At 48.1% G+C, this 24141-nt stretch overlaps 1 protein-coding gene and 1 long non-coding RNA gene across 3 annotated transcripts in view; one reads left to right on the forward strand and one right to left on the reverse strand.

Annotated features, from left to right (window-relative positions):
* Positions 1-24141, forward strand: part of VWA5B1 (von Willebrand factor A domain containing 5B1) — a 66913-nt gene that overhangs the window by 17059 nt on the left and 25713 nt on the right. For both annotated transcript variants that reach the window (XR_006276349.1, XM_043499983.1), the window contains exons 8-14: positions 1645-1821; positions 10299-10409; positions 12158-12360; positions 14720-14834; positions 18541-18726; positions 20174-20369; positions 21676-21869. Coding sequence is in view for 1 of the 2 variants with exons in the window: in XM_043499983.1 (XP_043355918.1) it covers positions 1645-1821; positions 10299-10409; positions 12158-12360; positions 14720-14834; positions 18541-18726; positions 20174-20369; positions 21676-21869 (1182 nt within the window). In the remaining variant the exon portion in view is untranslated. The remainder of the gene's footprint in view (positions 1-1644; positions 1822-10298; positions 10410-12157; positions 12361-14719; positions 14835-18540; positions 18727-20173; positions 20370-21675; positions 21870-24141) is intronic.
* Positions 1275-23159, reverse strand: LOC122457061. The gene is made up of 3 exons (XR_006276350.1): positions 23101-23159; positions 8215-8361; positions 1275-1410 (listed from the first exon to the last, which is right to left on the reverse strand). It is a non-coding gene; the product is annotated as an uncharacterized LOC122457061 (long non-coding RNA).

The following is a 24141-nucleotide window of genomic DNA, read 5'->3' on the forward strand; positions in this document are numbered from 1 at the left end:
ACAGTCTGTATACAGCTGAATAGTAATTACGATGCTGGAAGACACCAATGGCCCCTTTAATCTGCTTTCTGACAGAGGCCAATGCTGAATGCTTCTGAGGAAGGGGTGAAACAATGTGACGTTATATGGGGAGGGGGGAGCGAAATGACTTCCCAACCCCTGCAACTGGTGAGCAATTTAGATGCTGAAGCATGCGAGTCGATAGTCCTTGTCATTTGTAGCCAGGCTAATGTAACTACAGGGTTCTGTACTTATTCCTATAAATGTGATATACATTTCCACAGGGGGCAGGGGGAAGAGAAATTCTGGCTGTGTTGCTGACAAATAAAGCCTCTGTGTGCAGATCAACCCAATGGGGCTGAGCTGGGGAGAGATCAGCGGTATGTTCAGACCAATACAGAAAAGGAAGGGTTTGTAATGATGTTATAGAGGGCTCTGGGGATGGAAGCCTCACTGGCTGTATAAAATAAGACCAATCATTCAGGCAGAAGGTTTGTAAACTTCCCATGAAATCAGAGAGAATCGGCAGCTTTGGGTTTTTTTTTTCTTTTTTTCAGACAAATTGTTGACTTAAGAGTGTGTTTCAGTACTGCTGAGCTGGGACAAGGGGCCAGATGTGCAGCTGGTATAAATCGGTGTTGCTCCATATGTCAATGGAGCTCTGTTGATTCACGTCAGCTTAGGCTTTGTCGGCTTTTTGTTCTGTTATTGTACAGCGCCTAACACTGTGGGGTATAAGTCCATGAATGGGGCTCTGGGCGTTATGGTAATATAAATAAATAATCCTAATACACATAACAAAGAGGAGTCTAAAAGCATCATGGGCCCTCTTTTTTTTTTTAAAGTTCAATGTTATTGATTTTTTAAAATGACGATTGATACGTAGAGTAAAATGCAAAAATGCAAAAAGCCAATAGGTCGGAGGTCTGATGTGTAGTGAAGAAACTATGTATCATGCAGTTTTCTACTGCAATTATATCTGGAGTGGTAGGCCCGGTATTTTAATGTATGTGATAAAATATGATAAAAAGAACATGTAGAAAAAATCAGAATCAGCAGGAAATAACAGAGCCGGACATTGTGCCCCATTTAGATGTGGAACAAAGCTTGAGGCTGTCATGTGTTCTGTTCCTAGCTCTGCCATTTAATTCCTGTATGACCTTGAGCAAGTCACTTAATGGCATGGGGCCTCAGTTTCCCCATAAGTAAAATGCACATGCTAATAATATGTACCGACTTCATACAGAGAGGCTAATTTAATAAAGCATTTGAAGATCCTCTGCCATAAGGCGGTTATCCCAAGATGTAGATTGGTTGTGTTCTCACTGTGCATTCATGCAGGCAGTCAATATGTAGATATTCTCGGATTGGGGGTCTCATGCAGCATTTGCCCTCCAGAATGCATCTTCCCTAAAATCAGACATGTAATTGAGCACTGGAGCCACTCCACAGGGGGTAGGAATGGGGAAGCTGTAGCATAGACAGGGCTCAGGTGTTTTTACCACTGTGTTTTTTACACTGCTCTGATTCATGCCTAGAGTTAAAAGGTGGGGTGGGGGGAAAGGGACAATACATGGAGGGGTTTTACAGATAAGCAGCCACACTGGTGCTCTTCCTCTCAAGTTCATTTCTTGCTTGTTGCAGACGGAAATCATCAGGAAACGCCTGAACAAGGACATCCCTCACCACCCCGTGATCATGCTGAACTTCTGCCCTGACCTGAGAACCAGCCAGCCAGACCTCAGGGAAACCCAGGGAGAGTTTATATTTCTGATAGACCGCAGTGGAAGCATGAGCGGCACAAACATCAACCGCGTCAAGGTACCACAGAGGGTAAAACGCGACTCCTAGGGATCTGCAGTTGCGGAGAATTGGCTGAACATTAAACTCTGGTTAAATATTAGCTAGCAAAAAAGTTTCTTTAAGTGTTGATGAAGCATCTCTGCCCATCTTTCTCGGCTCTTTGGGGGTCATGGGGTGTTCTTTCTGTGGATGGAACAAATCCAAAGCAGTTTTGTTTTCAGCATCTCACTGGTTTGCATATAATGTGTTCTTAAGTCATTCTAACCTTTGTCTGGTCAAATTTCACAGCCTAGACAGAGGGTTGGGACAGGTCAGTACTTTGATGGAAGACCCCCAAAGAAACTCAAAACACCGCAGGAAGTGGTTGGTGCCAGTCACTCTGTAGGTGGCATTCTGCCACTGACCTGCTCTGTGACCCTGGGCAAGTTATTTCACCAGTCAGTGCCTCTGTTTTCCTAGTTGTAAAAGCAAAATAATAACATTTACCTACCTCTGTGGAATGTGTGAAGGACGTTGAGCTCTTTGGATAGAAGGTGCCATTATAAATAATAGTCAATAATGTACCTGTTTAAATTTCCTTTGCAGCTTTGACTGGTAAAGGAATTCTTTGTGGCCTGTGCTAAACTGTCTTGTGGTTTTGCTGTGCAGTGTTAAAGAGCTGCTGCATTGCACAATGACTATATCAGCAGTGGGTGACATTGAGCTGTCGAGGTAGATAGGTATAAGTGCATATGCCAGAGGATGTGCCGTATGCGCTATAATCCGTAGGTACAAAGGAATAGGGGCTTACCAAATACACAGTCCATTTTGGTCAATTTCACTGTCACAGGATTTTAAAAATCAGAAATGTCATGATTTCAGCTATTTAAATCTGAAATGTCACGGTGTTGTAATTGTAGGAGTCCTGACCCAAAAAGGAGTTGGGGGGGTGTTGCAAGGTTATTGTAGGGGGCGGGTTACGGTACTGCTACCCTTATTTCTGCACTGCTGATGGTGGTGTCGCTGCCTTCAGCGCTGGGCAGCTGGAGAGTGGCGGCTGCTGGCCGGGAGCCCAGCTCTGAAGGCAGGGCCATTGCCAGCAGCAGCACAGAGTAAGGGTGGCACAGTCTGGTATTGCCACCCTTACTTCTGCAGTGCTGCTGGTGGGGCGCTCTCCGCTCTGAAGGCAGTGGAGAAGTAAGGGTGGCAATACTGCACCCCCCCCAAAATAACCTTGCGACCCCCCCTGCAACTCCCTTCTGAGCCAGGACCCCCAATTTGAGAATGCGGTTCTCCCTCTTGAAATCTATATAGTATAGGATAAAAGCATACAAATGACCAGATTTCATGGGGGGAGACCAGATTTCATGGTCTGTGATGAGTTTTTCATGGCTGTGAATTTGGTAGGGCCCTACATATGAACTATAACCCTATATAAACATGTCATATTGTTTTGATGACATTATGGTAACTGGGCTTTGGCCAAGGCCCCTAGAAGTCAGTGGGAGCCTTTCCATTGTTTTCGGTGCGTTTTGGATCAGTCCTATAGGCTCAGTCCTGCAAACCTTACTCACATGAGGAGACTCAGTGAGTTCAGTGGGGCTATTTATATGAATACAGCTCACAGGATTGGGCCCTATGAGAGCCAAGGTGACTATTTAGTTCTTGGAGGTCCCATTAAGTGCTTTGCTGAATGGGGGTCTTAGAGATGACCCACTCAGGAGTGAAATAATAGAAGATGGGCAGTAAGACAGGGGGCTTGGGTATGGCTGGCAAATATTCTTCCTGTGGGATGGATTCAGTGTCAGCTTCCCCCAGTGACTTCAGGGACATCTACCCTGTGGGAATGGCAGTTTGGATAGACAAACCTGTGCTAGATGTACTCTAGTTAATTGATAACAATAGAAGTGAGAATGCCACACTGCAGGTTTCAGCACCAGCTGTACAAGCAAGTACAGACCTGGGGGTGAGGGTTGGGGGGGTCAGATGGTTGGTACAGCCCACGCTGAAGCCTGAGGTTTCTATCTTTAGCAAGCTAGCTGGAGTACAGCTAGTACGGGTATGTCCGCACAAACTGCCATTCACCCACCCTAGCTGCAATGCAGACATACCCTGAAAAGGATGTAAATCAGGACAGAGTCTGGCTGTGCACCACTGCCTGGTATAACTGTACAGGCCTGGACTTAGCCAAATTTCCCTCCTTGAAACTCCTACAGCCATCGACGGAGAAATCTCTCTAGTCACTATTTAATGATTCTTGTCTATGCCTATTGCACTTCACAGGCCAGGTCTTTGTTTGCCAGCTGGCCCTGGCAGGTCTCAGTAAGCAGCTGCAGTTTGGGGAGGGGCAGCCCTGAAAAGATTTCCTTCTGGACTCTCAGGGTTTAGTTCACCCCTGCATTTTACATTTTCCTGAGCCAGTAGGGGCTGTTACAACCCCTAGCCCTGGGGAGGACAGGTGGGGTTTGTAAAGCCACCCTTCCCCTGGAATTTCTGCCAGGAAAGGGCAGCTCTAAGTTGCAGGTGAATGCCCTACAGGCAGCAAATACCTGGGAGAGCCATTGAATTAGCTCAGTCCCAGGTGTGCAGTCACACCCTCTCTTCTCACAGTGCCACCCATGTCTGGGGCTGAGCTAGGTGGATGGAGAACCCCTACTGCTGCAGGAGCTCACCCCTGGGCATTGGTGCATCCCCTTCTGGGCATAGTCTCTGCCTCTGGGACTTGCACCGGAGGCCCTCCAGCAGGAGCCCTGTTCAAAGTCTTATCATTGCCAAGCTGGCTCTTGTTTCCATGGGAACAGGATTCGGAAGGCCCCCACCAGCAGAGAACGAGAGCACTGCCTGCTGTGTGCTGGCTGTTGGCAGAGTTCTGGAAGGGCTAGTTTGTACAGGCCACCTGCAGAGACCCAGAGCCTGCCTGGGGGCCACTAAAGCCTAGTATCCTAAATCTTATGTATGCACACGTATGTTTGTGTGCGTGCCTGGGTGCATACATGCATGTTTGTGTGTGCACACGTGAATTTAAAAGAAATAGATTTAAGTATCACCGCATTCAAAATCCCCTTTATCATTCTTTGAAAAGCATGCAGTCCCGTCTTGCCAGGCAAAAGCACTTATAGATTCATAGATTCATAGATACTAAGGGCAGAAGGGACCATTCTGATCATCTAGTCCGACCTCCTGCACAGCGCAGGCCACAGAATCTCACCCACCCACTCCTATGAAAAACCTCACCCATGTCTGAGCTATTGAAGTCCTTAAATCATGGTTCAAAGACTTCAAGGAGCAGAGAAGCCTCCCTCAAGTCAACCATGCCCCATGCTACAGAGGAAGGCGAAAAACCTCCAGGGCCTCTCCAATCTGCCCTGGAGGAAAATTCCTTCCCGACCCCAAATATGGCAATCAGCTAAACCCTGAGCATATGGGCAAGATTCAGCAGCCAGATCCCCAGGAAAGAATTTTCTATAGTAACTCAGATCCCACTTCTCTTACCCTTGCAAGTGTGAGACCCGCGGGCCACTTATGGAACAGAGCTGACTGCAGAGCTTACTGGTCCCTGTGATGGTATCGCCAAAGGGCTACACTGAGATGTCAAAGCCACTGGAGATGAAAGATTACTTCACTGATGTGCAAGGAAACACTGCTCCTCCCCCCCACATTTTACAACCTGATAGTCATTAGGAGCTTCTGTTCTTCTTTGTGTGCATTCCTTCCCACTCAGAGGAGCAGTATCGAGGGTCAGAAAATCTAGATTCTATTCCTAGCTCGGCTACTGATTCACTGCGTGGACTAGGGCAAGTCACTTATCTCCCTGGGCCTCAGTTTACCCACTTGCAAAGGGGGATGATATCTTCTTCACAGGGGTGTTTTAGGCAAAGTTAGTTGTTATAATTTATTTTACATTTTGGAGAGTAGCACCTAGAATCTCCAACTGAATTCAGGGCCCCATTGTGCCAGGTGCTGGTACACAAAGAGCTTACAATCTAAATAGGCAGGACAGACAAAGGGTTGGAGAAAGGAAGGGCTATTATCCCCATCTTACAGTTGGGGAACTGAAACACAGAGTGATTCAGTGACTCACCTAAGGACATACCTATTATTGCCTGAGACCAGGTCCTGATCCTTACCCTTGAGAACCACTGCCCTAGATAAATATGAAAGATTATTGTTATTTAGTAACTAAAATAATCTGTGCTCATCTTTGTGTAGCATGGCAAGATCTATGGATGAGATGTGCTTTATCAGGGATTAGTGCTGTGTAATGTTATTTAATGTATAACCTTGAGCTATGGGTTCATTAATTCTTACAAGCTAAGCAGGTCAAGCCTGGTCATTATTTGCATGGGAGACATCAAAAATAATTTCAGGCTGATGCAGGAAGCTGTGTAAATTACACTCCTGTTACAAACCCAGTGAGTGCCAGGTCTGTGGAACTTACACTATTTTGTCACTTTCACCTATTTTCTGACATACAGTGCACCCTGTATGTGTAACCCTACCCTACCAGTTACATCAATGCTGAATTTAACTCATTATTCTTTATGGCTGGGATTTTTAAAGGGACTGAAGGGAATTAGGCACCCTGGCTTTATGTACCTAACTCCCTTAAACTCCTTTGAAAATCCTAGCCTACAATAGCTACTTTCTGGGGGTGAAATTCACCCTGGCAGCACAGAGGGAACTGTCTCTGGTACTGAAATGGAACTGCTCAGGAAGGCTTTGGGTTCTGCCTGGCAGTTTAACTAGTATGGTAAGAAATGTGCTTGAAGATTTCCAGTTGTGTGGCCATCCTGAATGGAAGAAGGATGCTTGCCAGCCCACCCTTTCGCTTCTACTTCTAAGGAAAAGGAGAGTCCACCTTTCAAGGCAATGTATCTTGAGATGAAAAAAAAAACCACTCTCCTGTTTTCTCCTGGCTTCTGTCATTTGTAAAAGTCTGAATGCAGTTGCTGCTTTTAATGTATTTTGGATGGATTGAACTTGATTGAATAACATTTGCATAGTCATCAGCTTGGACTATAAATTGCATAGGATGAACTTGGATATGTTAGAAGGAGGAAATGGAGCTGTGTGGTATGAAAACTGTGCTATGTGACAACAGTGCTATCTGTAGATTAAAATGAATCTAAAATGAATAGATAGGAAGTAATTTGGTGCTTGTTTTCTGTGTGTGTGTAATCGGGGGGGGGGGGGAAGGGGAGGGGGAAGGGAATCCAAGACTAAAATGTTAAGGGGGAAAGTTTAATGCTTTTAATTTCCTGCGGCTGATTTCATTCTGACAATCCTGCTCTAATGCAGCTCACCATTTCAAAACCACTATATACAGGGTGGTAAGTGTGACTGTATCAAGCATATATATTAGCAAACAGGGAATAAGAAGCAGATATTGACTTCTCTTGAGGTGACCATCTAGGTTTATGGATCTGTGAGATAAATATCGAGTGCAGCAGAACTGAGATCAATATTTACCTTAAGGAGTGATAAATCTTCCTGCTCACTGAAATGTGAAGTCCGTATTCGTAACATACATTTGAATTGCTTCATTAGAAATATCTGGAAATCTGTTTTTGAAAACTACTTCTAAAAATACCAACTTCAAGATCCTGGGGGGGGAAAAATCACCTCTGCTGAACCTTTCAGGAAGCAGCAATATGAATATGTTCTCTCACTAACTCAGTTTTCCCTAACTCATCTGCAGCCAGTCAAAACACATACATGTATATCGGTTAACATTGCTCCAGATCTCTGTATTGTTTACCTCTCAGAGAGTCTCCAATACAAACTTACGGACTTGTCACATGACTGTTTTCAGCCAGTCATGAGCCAGGGTGTGTGTGTGTGTGTGTGTGTGTGTGTGTGTGTGTGTGTGTGTGTGTGTGTGTGTGTGTGTGTAAAACGGTACAGGGCTCAGGCATAACCCCCCCCCACTGAAGTCACTGGGAGCTCCAGACCTGGATGCTTTGCAGATGTGATGCACTGTTTGTAGGAATGAATTTGGGGTGGCCATGAAGCTAGAGAGGTGCTATCAACTTGTGCCAATAAAGTTTCTATAAGACTTTAAGGATCTGATCCAAAGCCTCATGGCATTTTTCCATGAACTTCACTGGGCTTTGGAACAAGCCCTAAGAGCTGAAGTGTTTAGCTCTGGTGCTATGGCCAAGTTCCAACTGGGAAGTTACAGTCTGATAATCTAAAATTCCCCTTCAATTGGAAATGGTATATTTTTAACTTCCTGGCTTTTTGGGTCACCTAATCCATGCCTCTATCAATGAGAAAGTAAGGAGGCTCTCCCACTTCCTTTGACCTTAGCAGCTATTCTCTCAGGGCTGGCTCTTGGGTTTCTCCTGCCCAAGGCAAACTGACAACTGTTTGATCTCATCCTCATGTAAACACACAACACTAAACCACTCTGGAACAACACAAATCACTGACCTGCACTTGGCCTTTAACCATCCTCTTCTTCACAAGCGAACTCCATATCCACGGTCTCCTGTTCGTTGTCAAAACGAGCAGCACCCTTCATCCTGGAGCATTCCATTCCCACCATGCATGATGTGAGATCGATTACATTTCTTTTCTCTAATAAAAAGAACCAATTCAGAAGGGAAAGTTACAGAGAATTTTTCAGGTGAAAAATCATTCATTCGGAGAGAAAGCAGTTTAAAATTTGTTTAAAAAAGTTGATTTTTTTTCGGTATTTATGCTGTTTTGTTTGTTTTGTGCACTTTGGTCAAGAAAAAAACACAGCAGACAGTTTCTCTCACAATACACATGGCTACATTCACAAAGAAGATTTCTATCCAAAAATTATTTACATTGATTTTTTTTAAGTTCATGAAAACAATTCTATTAAAGTTCTGTAAAGCCTCTTATTAAAACCCATCCCCCAAAATCTTACATTTTGGGGTGCATACTACCCATCTCTGTCCCGAGGAGCTTTATTGGTGGAGAATATCAATCAAATGCATGCAGTGTTTTCTTAATGTGTGAATCACTTAAAAGCAAACTAGGAAATTGTGGTCTAGATGAAATTACTATGAGGTGGGTGTGCATCTGGCTGAAAGACCATACTCAAAAAGTCGTTATCAATGGTTCGCTGTCCAACTGGGAGGGCATCTGTAGTGAGGTCCTGCAGGGCTCAGTCCTGGGTCTGGTACTAGTCAATATTTTCCTTAATTATTTGGATAATGGAATGGAGAGTATGCGTATAAAATTTGAGGATGACACCAAGTTGGGAGGGGAGGCTAGCACTTTGAAGAATAGAATTAGATTAGAATTTGAAATAACCTTGACAAATTAGAAAAATGATCTGAAATCAACAAAATGAAATTTAACAAAGATAAGTGCAAAGTACTTCACTTGGGAAGGAAAACTCAAATACATGACTACATAATGGGGAGTAACTAGCTAGGTGGTAGTATGGCTGAAAAGGATCTGGGGGTGATAGTGGATCACAAATTGAAGGTGAGTCAACAATGTGATGCAGTTGTGAACGAGGCTGATATCATTCTGGGGTGTATTAGCAGGAATGTTGTATTTAAGTTCATGAGCTAATTGTCCCACTCTACTCAGCACTGGTGAGGCCTCAGCTGGAGTTCTCTGTCCAATTCTGGGTGCCACACTTTAGGAAAAATGTGGACAAATTAGGAGAATCCAGAGGAGAACAACAAAAATGATAAGCGGGTTAAAGAACCTGACCGATGAGGAAAGGTTAAAAAAACCCAAACTTGAGAAAAGAAGACTGAGGTGGGACCTGTTAACAGTCTTCCAATATGTTAAGGGCTGTCACAAAAAGGACGATGATCAATTGTTCTCCATGTCCACTGAAGGTAGGACAAGAAGTTATGCACTTAATCTGTAGCAAGGGAGATTTAGGTTAGCGATTAGGAAAAACTTTCTAACTCTAAGGGTAGCTAAGTTCTGGAACAGGCTTCCAAGGGCGGGTGTGGAATTCACATCACTGGAGGTTTTTATGAACAGGCTGGACAAACAGCTTTCAGGGACAGTCTAGATTTACTTGGCCATGCCTCAGTGCTGCAGGCTGGATTTGATGACCTTTTGAGGTCCCTTCCTGCCCTGCATTTCTATGATTCTGTGAAACAAGCAGTGTTATTCTGTTGTGTTATTGAACTGCATGCAGCCAAATGCAGAGTAGTGGTGAAGTTAACGTGGAGAAGGAAAACCAGGAGGGTAATGTTGCTGGTAAAGCCAAGGCTTCCAATCAAATATCAAAAAGAAAAGGAGTACCCGTGGCACCTTAGAGACTAACAAATTTATTAGAGCATAAGCTTTCGTGAGCTACAGCTCACTTCATCGGATGCATTCATCGGAATGCATCCGATGAAGTGAGCTGTAGCTCACGAAAGCTTATGCTCTAATAAATTTGTTAGTCTCTAAGGTGCCACGAGTACTCCTTTTCTTTTTGCGAATACAGACTAACACGGCTGCTACTCTGAAACCAATCAAATATCAGGCTTCCTGACATGTGTTCACTTTTATTTCCTTCACCCTCACAGGATGCCCTGCTGGTCATACTCAAGAGCCTGGCACCGGCATGCCTCTTCAACGTCATCGGATTTGGGTCGACCTTTAAGACCCTCTTTCCTTCCAGTCACGCTTACTGTGAGGTGGGTGAAGACATTTCTGAACTCCTTGGCCTTCACGGAAGAGGTCAAGGGCCTTGCAGCTCAGACACTGCTGCGGGGACTGGCACATGCTGCCTTTGCAAGATGGTAGCAGGGAACGTGCTGCAGCTGATACCAACCCCGTGCCCTGCCCTGCCCTGCCCTGGGGTCATCAGGTCCAGGGAGCTGGTTGTGTAGCTCACTCAGGGCTCTGCCTCTCTGTGTGAAGCAGCTGTACACACCATTAGCCACAATCCTCTTGTTCTGGAGTCCAGGTTTCTTCACTTGGGCTGGTATGCTCCCGTTGAAAGGTATTAACAGAGGGGTGCTAATATCCCAGATCTTCCACACTGGGTACATGAATTCCAGGGACTTTTTCTGAGAGGACAGAACCTCTGAGACACCAGAACCCCTTTCGTTGTGGCCAAGATAGCGACCTAGGTTTGGAGGTTCTGACTTTCCATCACATGGCTTTTAGGAACCCACCTTTCCTGGACTCTCTCTGCACTGGCCATGCTGAGCTCTTCCTGAATGAGCTAATGAGCAAGAGCCAGAATGATCAGAAACCTCCTGAAACAGAAAAGAGCTAACCCTGCAGATTTCATCAACCCAGCCCCCTTCTCCAGCAGGGGCCAGGCCTTTATGCCTCTGAGCCATCACCATGTCACTAGAAAAGACCCACATGTCCTCTTGCAGCCCAGCATACTGCAGGGTCGGGGTTTGCACCCCACATAGCATCAGACATTGACAAATGGGATCTAGCCTTTCCATAAAAAGGCTACTGTATGTGCCAGTCATTCATGCCTAGAATGTTACAGGCATGAGGCTATTACCTCCTGATGTCTGGGTCGATGGCACAGATCACCCTCACCTAAAACAAATCCATAGCTTTGGGCTGAACAGCGCGAAGAGTTCCTTAGGGTGTGGATTAACAGGCACTGGATAGCCAGCCACACAAAAATGCACACAAAGTTCTGTGTATACTTTGTGCAGCCCTAGACATGTGCCCTGCTATCACAAAAGATCCCATGCACTGACTTCCACTTTTCTCCCATTCATACATACAGTGCAGGACCTTCACTGCTGGGTCCATGTACTCACATGTACCGCTGTCATGTATGTACCCTGCAATTGTCTTCATCACTATTATTGTTTATTTACAGAAGCACCTGCTATGTGCTATTGTTTATTTACGGAAGCACCTTCCAAGCACGGAAGAAGCAGAGACCTTGCTCAAGAGAGCTCACTGTCTAAGGACAAACACACAGGTCTACACAATCGCAACTGCCCTTGCACACAGAGTGAAATTACTCCCTTGCAGAGGGACAGCAATGGCACCCTGCCCGGGCACTAGCCCTGTTTAAGCCCTAAAGAATCAAGATTAAGTGGGATTTCTGTGTTGCATATGCCTTGTGCTGCCCTCCACGAATTTCTCCTACAGAAAATAGCTGCAGATGCATTGGGTGCGTGCCTTTTACAGAGGCAGCGTGGCTTGGTGGTTAGAGCAGGTGACCAAAAGTTGAGAAGATGTGGGTTGCATTCCCAGCTCTCCCACTGACTTGCTGTCTGACCCACAGCAAGTCACTTCTCCTCACCAGGCCCCTGTTTCCCCCATCCACTAAAAGGGGGGGTAGCAATGTCATAATGTGCTTCGGGATCCCCAGACAAAAAGTGTTATATCAGCGCTCAGCATCAATCACAATATTTACCACAATGACTCTAGCTAGTGGGCGCTTCTGCTCCCTTTGCAGGAGAGTCTGGCTATTGCGTGTGAGAGCATCAAGAAGATCCGGGCGGATATGGGCGGCACCAACATCTTATCCCCTTTGAAGTGGATCATCCGGCAGCCCATCCACAGGGGCCACCCGCGCCTGCTCTTCCTGCTGACCGACGGAGCTGTTAGCAACACCGGGAAGGTCATTGAGCTGCTGCGGAACCACTCTTTCTCCACCAGGTATGGATAACTCTGGGATCCTCTGGCATATGGGCAAAAAATCCAGCATGTAGGGGACTCGGAGTGCAATGCCAGGAGCAGGACTCCATCTTACATTTCACAGTCATCCTACACTCAGAATGAAAGGCAGGATGGTAGCTTGTAGTACCAGGGTTTGGAATGAATCCCAGAAGTTCAGGTGCTTTTCTGGAAGGTCATCCAGACAATCTGAGCCAGGGAAATTGGACTGGCAGTTTCACTAGAGCAGCCTCTTCACTGATGTCTTCTGCTTGCAGGATTGACCAGAGAACAGTCTTCCTTGCAGTCTTTTAATATATCTGGTTCTAAGTCCCAGCTGGGTCCAGTGCGGGGCAGCATAAAAATCAAATATTCTGAAAAGCAAACGCGAAAAGCAGCTTAAAGGAAATGCATGGTATTTATGTGACATAAAGAGAACTTGTGGAACTCATTGCCACAATAAATCATTGAGTCCCATGTCCTGAGATAGTTTTAGAAAAAGATCAGACATTTATTAAGGGGGGGCTGTGTTGAGATTTGCAGCTATTGTGGGGATTGAGTCCCTCTTGTATGCATGAAAAAGCATAAGTATCAGCACCCAACTTCCCACACTTGCTCCTGGGCCAGTGAGCATTTGAGGGATGTGGTGTGTGAGGAGTAAGATGTGAACTGAGCAGGCACCGAATGTTAATGTTGCCTTTCCTGGTGATTTCCTTGCATTGATGGGAAATGCAATCAAGCAACTTTCCCTATAAATTTACTAAGGTCTTGTCCACATGTAAAGTTATCAGGGGAATAGCAACTGCATTTTAAAAATCACACCCTACCTTAATCCCAATTAACTTCCAAGTATAGACAAGCCCTAAATCCATTCGGAAGGGGCATGAATAACAGGATCTGCAGTTCTGTCCACAGAATGAAACCACGAGGCCTTTCCATGAGATGAGGGGCATCAGCTGGGAGCAGGGAAGGAATTCCCCACCCTACAGGGTCCCATATGGCAAAGTCAGGTGTGTTCTGGAGGGGTTTGTGCTTTCCCCTGAAACAGCTGGTCCTGGCCCCCATCAGAGACAGGATCCCAGATTAGCTGGAGCACCAGGCTGCATACCTTTCCCACTGGACAGGCTGCTACACAGTTTCAGAAACCAGAGAAACAGAACAGAAAAAACAAATGATAAGTTTCCCTCTCATCCTTGAAGATTCTCCTTCCCTTCTTGTGTCCATCACCCCCCCACCCCACCGCTCTCCGCTTCTGTGGGGCCATCGGGACCTCCAGACCCCTCACTGAGGGAGGAAGGTTCTGCTCAGACTAGCAGCAGCAGCCCTAGTTGCCAGGCTCTCAGGCCCAGAGAGGTAATTGCTCAGGGTGTTCCAGACAGGCAGGGCTGGAGAAAAGCAGAGAGGAACGAGGTGTTTGTGTTTCCTCTTCACCAGTCCTTAGACAGTCCTTTCCTAGGGGAGGTGGAAACCCCTGCTCCAAGGCAGGAGTGTATCTTAAAGAGACAGGGATGAATCCTGAAAGGTGTTGAGCACCTGCAACTTCCATTGAATTCTGTCCGTCCCTCCCTCCCTTATAACAGCTGGTCATTTCCCTGTGCTCAGTGGCACAGTTCCCACGGTCATCAGTGGGAGCAGAGCTGATCCCTTAGTCTATGAAGTGAGATCAGTGCTTGCCTGCCCTTCACTAGCCAGCTAGGCCCAAGCCCCTGCCTGCAGAGGGGCTTGTACACACCTATGGTTTTTCCTGCCTGATGCCAATTCTTGATTGTGGGCTTCAGCCAGAAGCAGTAACAACAAAAAGGTTACTTTAACAGAAGGGCTGGGAAGGTCAAGAAAGCACTTGGCTGCTCTTTCCTTGAGAAAGTTTATTTGAATCCTGAGCAGAGATAATCAGCAGGTCTTTAATGGTATCGACCGCAGGACTCAGCTGGGGAAAACAGCTGACCCTGTACCAAAGCAGGCTGTTTGTATTCAGAGAGGGAGCAAGCTGCTGCAAAAGCTGGCAAGCGGAGGTGGGGGCGGAAAGTGCCCCATGGCCAGTCCCAGCAAGCCTGCATCCCCTCGGGTGCCACCAGGGAGGCATCCCCCTCTATCATTTCATCCCCTTTTGACCAGGGCTGAGCAGTGGAGGCTAAACATCTGGCTGACTTGCTGCATGCTTAGGTACCTCACTGGAGGCTGATTTCAGAGGGGTGACCGCCTGCAGCTCCCATTGAAATCAAGGGGAGCCAGGACTGTTCAATGCTATTACATTGCCCAGCATTAGTGGGGGGGTAGGAGACTGATTCTACATCCGGCCTCCTGCTCTAATGGCCCCCGCTCCTCGCTCCGACCTATATCCTGAATTTCCATTTTTCCCCAGGTGCTATAGCTTTGGCATTGGGCAGAATGCCTGCAGGAGGTTGGTGCGTGGGCTGGCTGCCGTGTCCAAGGGGAGTGCAGAATTCCTGGCGGAGGGTGAGAGGCTGCAGCCAAAGGTACTGCTACTCAGGATCCCTCCCCTCTTCTCATCGCTGGCTTTTCCTTGGGGGGGGGGCAAACCAGGCAGGACTCAGAGCTTAGGTAGGTCTGGATAGCTGCCCCGAAGACTGGAGGCTTCTCGGCACCCCGACAAAGCTGGGCTGGGGCAAGGGAGTAGCTGCCCCATCGAAGTCCGTCCTGCAAAGGGGCTGGGCTGGTGAGACCAGAGATTTGTTCCCCAGCTAGCCAGGGACCTTCCAATCCAGCCCCAGGCACCCTGCCCTCTTTCTGTATAATGGGTCAGGGCAGCGCACCGGGAGGGAAGGGGCGGAGGTGTGATGGGTGTTTTTTCGTGCTGAGGGATGGATCATTTTTACCAGGATTTTAGATGGTGAATTTGAAGGAGAAAGGACTCCAATCCACTGGGTTTAGCACTAGAGTTTTACACCACAGTGGGCTGTTAGGATATGCCAGAGGAGAGCTGCCCTGTGTGGCTGAGGGCATCTCCAGCCTGCTGATATATGTCCCAGTATGAGACCAGCGATGCCAGGCCCTGCTCCCCATTGGAGAGGTTTTGGCTGACTAGGTGAATCCTAGGAGGGGAATTTAGAATTGCCACTTTCCCAGGTTTATCCAACAGGACAAAGCTGGGTGTCTCCATGTTGCTGTCCATCAGTGCGCCATGGCATGGCAACACTGCAGCGCAATGGGCTCACATCGAACTGACGGGACGGTTCCTAAAAACCAGAGGCCCCGCCTGCTATTTTGTACCACCATTTTTGCACTCACAGAATGAACTGCCAGTGCAAAGCCTGATTTTCACACACACCCCCAATTCCATTGCAGGGCAGCAAGCCCGGTGTGGATTTCGCAGGCCCAGACACCACTCCCCGAAGCTGGGGGATCACTGTGACCAAGAACTGCCTTGCAGGGATGTTTCTCAGGCCCTGACTTTGACGGCAGGACCAGTTAACATCCCACAAACGTGGCTCATGGGAAGCAGGATCAGGATGATCCTGAACACACCAGCACAGTGGTGTTGGACCGAATTACCACCCCCCCAACCTCTTCCTCTCCTGAGCTGAAATTCCTGTAGGCCTCTCTGGACTCAAACAACAACAGTTTCCCAGGGGAACAGACATGTTGTGTTTTAGTGAACTTCTCATCTCATTGCGGATGGGGGTGGTCACAAGCTGCTCTGGGACTGGCTCGCCAACTCCTACACAGCGTGTGGGTGGGAAGAGCTGGATGAAAAAGAGCCTTCATGTCAGACTCATTGGAGAGGCAGAGCTTGTGCGCAGGGAGGAATGGAAGCGGCAGGCGTGACACGCTCCTGGTTGCAAACATAGCTGCAATGGTAGACACAGACCAAAACAGAGGGCTTGGCATCCAGGCAGCTAATAGCTGTGAAGTGAAGTCAAAATCCCCCGTTTTGCTGAGCTCAGCCACCTGGAGGTTCATGGGGGACACGGAAGAGAAATAACCGTGCAGTAGTTTTGCTGGTTAAACTGACTTTAATGCAGATTGGGAAGCAGTTTTGAGGTTTTGATGTCTGGCTCCCATGCTGCCAATGCCATAAATAACGGGGCTCCCTGCACCTGTCACTTTCACTCCTCAGAGTTGCATTGCAAGGTTCATTATTCACAGCCTCACTATTCCCACCTCTCCTGGTTACATCCTGTCTCACTGGCAATGTTTGAGACTCTACACCCGTCTCTCTTCTACAGCATTTATACTCCAAACTTGGAGTTATGGTTCCTTTATCATCTGCCTCCCCTCCACTTCCATTTCCGTTCTCTAGGGGTTTGTCTACACTGAAATCATGGGCGGTGATTGCTGCTAGTTTAAACACACCTGAACTAGCTTGGATCAAGCCATGAAGCCCAGGAGGGCTGTGCAATTACTTGGGAGACTAGGGCATGCTGTAGGCCATGCTGCTGCAGCTTCGCTGCTCTGGTACCTGAGCTAGCTAGATTAAAGCTAGCTCAGGTCCGTCTAGCCATGACTGCAGTGTAGACATACCCTAAACCTTATGCATTTCCCCACCTGGCCCCTCTGGGATAGAACGCTCATCTCTCCCCAGCAACAGTCATTGGGTTCATATGATTTACTGACTTCAGTGGGAGGCTGAGATTCACCCTTCTTTGTGCATTAACTTGACAGGCTCCCATTGGTTCAGTCCAGCCTAGCACCAGCGTCGGAAATGCCAGCTGTAATGACTGTTTCACGGAAAAGGCTCGATCCTGTTCCCCCTATAGCCCAGGAAGCACTTTCAGAGATAGAGAAGCACAAGCGTCTGTGTTATAAATTAAGCCCCAAGACAGGAAAGGGCGTTTTTACAGGGCTGTTAATACAGGCTTCACTTGTTATACAGATGGGGTTCAGCCATCTGAGGCATCAATTAATGGCCCCATCAAACACATCCTGGTGTGTCTTACAGATCCTGTATTGTGGACATTGAACCATATAGAAAGTTTAAAATGCCCTGTAGGTAAATCTCTTTTTAACTTCTCTCTGCACTCTGGAAAACAGTCCCTAGTGGGAAAGCAGTGACCAATGGATTTGCCTGTAATATATACATTGATATTGGCCTAGATCTCCAGCTAGCGTAAACTGGCATAACTCCATAGAGGTCAGTGGGACTACGTTGATTTACTAGAGTGTTGCCAATTGACCCCAGCTGGCCCAGTGCTGAGCTTCCAGTAGCCTCTTTGTGCGCTTGCGAGAAGGGCTCGCTGTCCTTGCGAGGATGCGGAGTCACGTTGATTCAGAGCGCAGAGATCTCTCGGAGTCTGCACTGGAGGCTTGTTTGGAAAGCCCCAGGGAATTCTCTACAGAAAGGCAAGCGTGTCTCGTGGCTGGGAAGGAATGGCGCAGAGTTAGAGCCCTCTCGACACTGTGTGTGTGATTAATGCCTATGCAGAGCAGGGACCTGCCTGCCATCCAAGGTACCAGAGTATTATCCTGCAGCAAAGGCATCTGCTGAAATTCATACTGAGGATTTTCTGAAATGCACCCATGGTTGGTTTCGTTGCCCCTGATGCAGGGGGCTTGGCAGGGCAAAAAGGAAATTGGCTGGAGTGCAGAGGGCTGGTGGTAGATGGCACAATTTGGAGCAGCCTCAGGGATGCTCTAAGTTGCTTTCTTGGACCAGACTGGTAGCTGGCAGCTGAAGGATCAGGTGGCATAAACCACCTGCATGCTCCGCTGAGGGGGTTGGAATACTGGAGACAGGTGGCATGTAGCAGGTGAGTTCCCAGGGATCACAGGGCCCTCTCACTCCATGCTGGTGTCTCTCACTCCCATGGGGCAGGTCAGTTTGCCCAATCGGCCAGATGTGTACAGGGTGGATTTTTTCCACCTTCCCCTGAAGCATCATGTGTAAGATGCAGGCAGGAGACAAGAGCAGCTGGGCTATCAGCCTCGCCCTGTGAGCTCAGCCTGTTCTATCAGCTGGACTCAAGACATGACATTGTGATGGGCTCTGGAGAGGACAATCGGCGACTCTGAAGGCCAGGTCGGCAGGTCTGTTTATCTTCACTGTGCAACACACTGAGACACGCTGGCATGTTCACACACTCACATACTCACCCACAGGTGCATGCCGACACACTCAGGCATCTATGCATGCCCATGCTCACAAGACATGCCCGCACACTCGTTCACAACACCCTCCCCTCTGCCGTTTGACAGACCATGTGGGTTTGTGCTCTGTCCTGCCAGATGATCAAGTCTCTGAAGAAAGCTATGGCACCTGTCCTGAGTGATGTAACCGTGGAGTGGGTCTTTCCTGAAACCACTGAGGTCTTGATCTCCCCAGTCAGTGCCAGCTGCCTCTTCCCTGGTGACCGGCTGGTTGGGTACAGCATTGTCTGTGACACGTCTCTGTACATCTCCAACCCCAGAGCTGTAAGTAACCTATACCACATTTCCCAGCCCCATGGGCAGTGTGCATGCACCCTAGGTGGGTATGCATATGCCTGTGTATGTTTGTGTATTCATATGTGTTTGGGTGTGCATGTGCATGGTGTGTGTGAATCCATGTGTATGTGTGCATGAAGTGTGGGGGTGTGCATGGCGTGCGTGTATGCGGGTGTGGTGGGGGAGCCAGTTACACACTCTCTCACTCCTCCCTGGCATGGAGACTTATCTCTCAGATATGAGTCATGCATGTGAATGTGGCTGTATGGGGAAGAGGGAACCATGGCGGAGAGTTCGATCAGCAGGAGTTCCTAGCTTGGTAGCCACATACTGTTGCAGGGCTGCTCTACCAAGGCCACGATGGCCCTAACTTGAATCTTTCTTTGGATATTATGCTCGTCACATGCACAGAAAACTTTGCCACCAGACAGGGTGTCTTGCTGAGTGGCTTGCCCCACTTCCATTCATGGATCAACTGTGCACCACTGAGGTGCAGGAGGAAGGTGGGGCAGTTGTTTGATCCCACTGTGCTTTGTTCTTTTCCTCTCCTTCCCAAACATAACACAAGCCAACAGAAGAGCCAACAATCTTGAAAAGCACCAGCTGTAATTGCCTGAGGCATAAGGATGTGAAGGGATGAGGCAGGAGTGTTGCAAGCAAGACACGAGAAGTAATTCTTCCACTCTACTCCGCGCTGATTAGGCCTCAACTGGAGCATTGTATCCAGTTCTGGGTGCCACATTTCAGGAAGGATGTGGACAAATTGGAGAAAGTCCAGAGAAGAGCAACAAAAATGATTAAAGGTCTAGAAAACATGACCTCTGAGAGAAGATTGAAAAAATTGGGTTTGTTTAATCTGGAAAAGAGAAGACTGAGAGGGGACATGATAATAGTTTTCAAGTACATAAAAGGTTGCTACAAGGAGGAGGGAGAAGGATTGTTCTTCTTAACCTCGGAGGCTAGGACAAGGAGCAACGGGCTTAAATTGCAGCAAGGGCAGTTTAGGTTGGACATTAGGAAAAGCGTCCTAACTGTCAGGATGGTTAAGCACTGGAGTAAATCGCCTAGGGAGGTTGTGGAATCTCCATCATTGGGGATTTTTAAGAGCAGGTGGGACAAACACCTGTCAGGGATGGTCTAGATAATTAGTCCTGCCTTGAATGCAGTGGACTGGACTAGATGACCTCTTGAGGTCCCTTCCAGTTCTATGATCAGGGACAGCGGGGGAGGGGAAAAGGGGTAGGGGTCAACAGGATATAGGGAGAAGGGGCACTTAGACATAGGGTATCCCAGAACTTCATCAAGAGGGGTGGGGGTAATGTACGAATTGCTAAGACTATCAATTCCATGCACATCCTGAGCCCTTTCCAGACCCAGCAGGCCAGAGTGGATGCAGCATTTCAGCCCAATTCCTCTCTTTCCCTTTCTTTCCCAGGACAAGAGACGGCGTTACAGCATGATGCATTCCCAGGAGTCAGGCAGTTCCGTTTTCTTTCACTCCCAGGAAGAGGGAGCTGGCTCGGAGAGCTGGAGCTATCCCAAGGACTCTGCGGGGGGGCTCCCTTCAGAGCGGACCCCTGATTTCTTGGTGGTTGGCGAAGAACCGAGGAGAGAATCTGACCCAGATACTGGTCAGTTTCTCCTTGTTGTAAACCCACTAGCATCACCCACTCCTCTTCCTGATCGTTGCCTTTAGCCACTGGTTTGTCGCTTTCAGATAACATCCCTTCAGCTGTATCTCTGAAGTGACAGGGGTTTCTGGAGAAGTGGCAACAAATCACACAAAGCTCAGAGACTCCACTTGGCTTGGCTGCTTTATTCAAAGACGTCTGGGAATCGAAGTGGGAACCCACTGAGGATAGGCATCCCCCGAGATTTGCAACACATCCTGGGCTTTGGCCCTGGGATTATTATTGCAATGTTTACGCTCCCTCTCATAGTCAAAACCATCTGCACTGAATGGCTTCCCGGGCTCTTGGTAACCCTCTGCAAGGTTTGGATCAGGCCAAATTCCAATTCCAGATGTAGGATCTTACTGAATCCCACCCCACTACTAGGCAGCCTGAATAGTGTATTCCTCTGGGGACATGCCACGCCCTGTTGCTTCCACAAAAGGAGAGAGAGGGGTTAGATTAGGGGACTGGGAATCAGGACTCTTTGGTTCTCTATTCCTGGATCTGCCACTGACTCTGCTGGAGATATCGTGCCAAGTCACTTTGCCTTTCCCTGCCTCACGTTCCCCATCAGCAGAATGGGGCGAATGATTACCTACCTGCCAAACATGGGAGAGGACAGAGGTGTTCAAGTCTTTGGCTAGACATTCCTCAGACTTGCAAAACAGTCCCAGCACTTACCAAGTATCAAAATCACACTCAGTGAGGAGAGAGGAGTCTGGGGCAGATGTAAACCCCAGGTCCTGACCTCTTGGACATTAACAAGTCCCTGGCACTTTTCTCAAGGCTAAGGGTATTAATCCTGTTGGCTCAGTCAAATTCCAACAGTGTCACAGCTGTGTTCCATCCCAGGAAGGGCTGCATGTCAGTCCTGGGTGCAGGGATCCCTGATTTAAATAGGGATCCTTCAGGACGAAAGCCACTCTATGAACGTAAGTCCATGTACTGTATTCCAAAGCTTGGCCCCTTCATGCCTGGGCTACCCCTGCGTATGAGCAGTGTGGAGGGTTCTTTTCCCTGGGGGCTCTCAAGCACAAGTCTCTCATTGTCCTTCCCCCTGCCTGGTTTATCTCTCTCCCATCCAAAGTCCATCTTCCCAGCAGAGTCAGGGCGATTCTCTGTGGAGTCGGTAAGAGTGATTGAGCGGGGCTCTCTGCCTTCTAGAGGAAGGGGCCTCCCACTCTCTGCTGCCCAAGACAAGTGATGTTAAAGACCTCACTGGCATTGGCTGGTCCTGCTGCTGATCAGCTCTTCCTTCGAACAGGGCTGGACCCTAAATCCTCCTCCAGGCGAAGGGTGTACAGCACCAATCAGATTGCCAGCCACGAGCCTTTCAAGAGGGTCCCCACAGCCAGCGATCCGAGTGCAGCCCTGGGGAAGAATCCCCTTCGCAAAGCCCACATACAGGATCTGCGCCAGCTCAGCCCAGAGCCACAGCCATGGTTAGCGGATTTCCAGGTAAGGGCCGGTGCTGGGCCTCGACGGTGGGATATACCAGCAGGGGCCTCACCAGGGTATCCTCGCACTGCTGCCCCTTATGCCAGCGCAGCGAGGGCCTCGCTTTCTAGCTCGGAGAAGATCTTTCAGGAGCACATGGCAGCGTCACTGCTCGCAGGTCCTGTTACATGGCGTAACTCCTGCCTGATGTGCCATTTTCTTGCACCGGAGCCTGGAGATCCAGGAGTTACAATGTGACTCCCCATCCCCAGTCTCCAGCACAGAAGCTGCAGGGTAAGAGCCTTTCCTACTCTTCTCCCCCCTGGACCTAGCGGAGCAGTTTCAGGGCCACCTCAATTCCCTTGGACACTCTGGCCTCCCTGTACTGTGGCCACATAGGGCCAGGTTTTCAAATGCACTCAGATCGGCTGGGAACCAGTAGCCCGATTTTTGAATGATCTCAGCGTGCTGGGCACATGGTGAGTGGAAGGAGCAGAGCTCTCCTGAAAATCTGGTGCCAGGTGCAAGTGCTGAGCAACTAAACATCTGGCCCTGGGCTCTTCTGAAAATCTGGCCCATGGTGGAGGATTCCAGTGTTGCTTCCAGACCCCAGTGGCTGGTTTGCAGGGTGCTCTCCTGCCTTTCCAATGCAACAGCTTCGCCGTCTCCTCCTCCCTCTCCTGCATGACATGTCAAGGTTCCTTCCCCCCTCTGAACTCTAGGGTACAGATGTGGGGACCTGCATGAAAGACCCCCTAAACTTATTCTTACCAGCTTAGATTAAAAACTTCCCCAAGGTACAAACTTTGCCTTGTCCTTGAACTGTATGCTGCCACCACCAAGCGTTTTAATCAAAGAACAGGTAAAGAGACCACTTGGAGACGTTTTCCCCCAAAATATCCCCCCAAGCCCTACATCCCCTTTCCTGGGGAAGGCTTGATAATAATCCTCACCAATTGGTACAGGTGAACACAGACCCAAACCCTTGGATCTTAAGAACAATGAAAAAATCAATCAGGTTCTTAAAAGAAGCATTTTAATTAAAGAAAAGGTAAAAGAATCACCTCTGTAAAATCAGGATGGTAAATACCTTACAGGGTAATCAGATTCAAAACATAGAGAATCCCTCTAGGCAAAACCTTAAGTTACAAAAAGACACAAAAACAGGAATATACATTCCCTCCAGCAGAGCTTATTTTACCAGCCATTAAACAAAAGAAAATCTAACGCATTTTCTATCTAGATTACTTACTAATTTAACAGGAGTTGGAAGGCTTGCATTTCTGATCTGTTCCCGGCAAAAGCAACACACAGACAGACAGAACCCTTGTTCTCCCCCCCCCTCCAGATCTGAAAGTATCTTGTCCCCTCATTGGTCATTTTGGGTCAGGTGCCAGCGAGGTTACCTTAGCTTCTTAACCCTTTACAGGTGAAAGGGTTTTGCCTTTGGCCGGGAGGGATTTTATAGCTCTGTATACAGAAAGGTGGTTACCTTTCCCTTTATATTTATGACACACCACTCCAGAGCCAGGGCTTCCAACATTGCTCTAAGGCCCCAGTGCAACCTCTGGGGTGTAGGATGCTCTTCAGTGCCCCATGTCCAATGCCTCCTCTCCCAAGGCCTGGTCTCCAAACCAACCCTATAGTCACACAATGGTCTCCTGCCCCCCTTAAAAAACACACTCAGGTGACTATGCCCATAAAATCAGGTGCAGGGGCAGCCTTGCGGTGGCAGGTAAAGCTCCCAGGTTCTAGGGGCTCAAACCTGAGGCGCGCTTGTGCGCGCATGCGCATTTTGTGCTGCACCGTGGTGCCAAGGAGAAAACTTTTCCGCCAGAAATAAAGGCCAGCAGGTAGAAAAAGCCTGTCCAGATTTCCAGCGGGGGCGCACGATTGGTCCACCACTTCTTTTCATAGCCTGGGCTCACATGTTGTGTCGGCATCTCTACTGTCTCCTTCATCAGAGGGGCCTGAACTTTGTTCTGTTGTTTGTTTGATCCTAGTTATACCTTTGAATTCTTCTTGGGTTCATATTTCACTAGAGTTTGGCCAAATGATCTAAACCCTTCAGCTCTGTAGCAGTGCCTGCGTGCCTCACAGCAGAACACAAAGTTAATCTTGATGCAAACCCCCTGTTAATACAACACCGGGTCCAAGGAAATGAAAGATAGGGTACAAAAGGAGCTGGAGAGGAAAGTCTGCCCAAGCAAGTTTCCAGAGAGATTTTGCTTTAATTCACAGCTCTTTCTTTTCACATAGACACAACAGGCAACATTATTCCCAGAATGTCCCA

The sequence above is a fragment of the Dermochelys coriacea genome, chromosome 18 (genome assembly GCF_009764565.3).
Source record: "Dermochelys coriacea isolate rDerCor1 chromosome 18, rDerCor1.pri.v4, whole genome shotgun sequence".
In the NCBI taxonomy this organism is placed as follows: Eukaryota; Metazoa; Chordata; order Testudines; family Dermochelyidae; genus Dermochelys; species Dermochelys coriacea.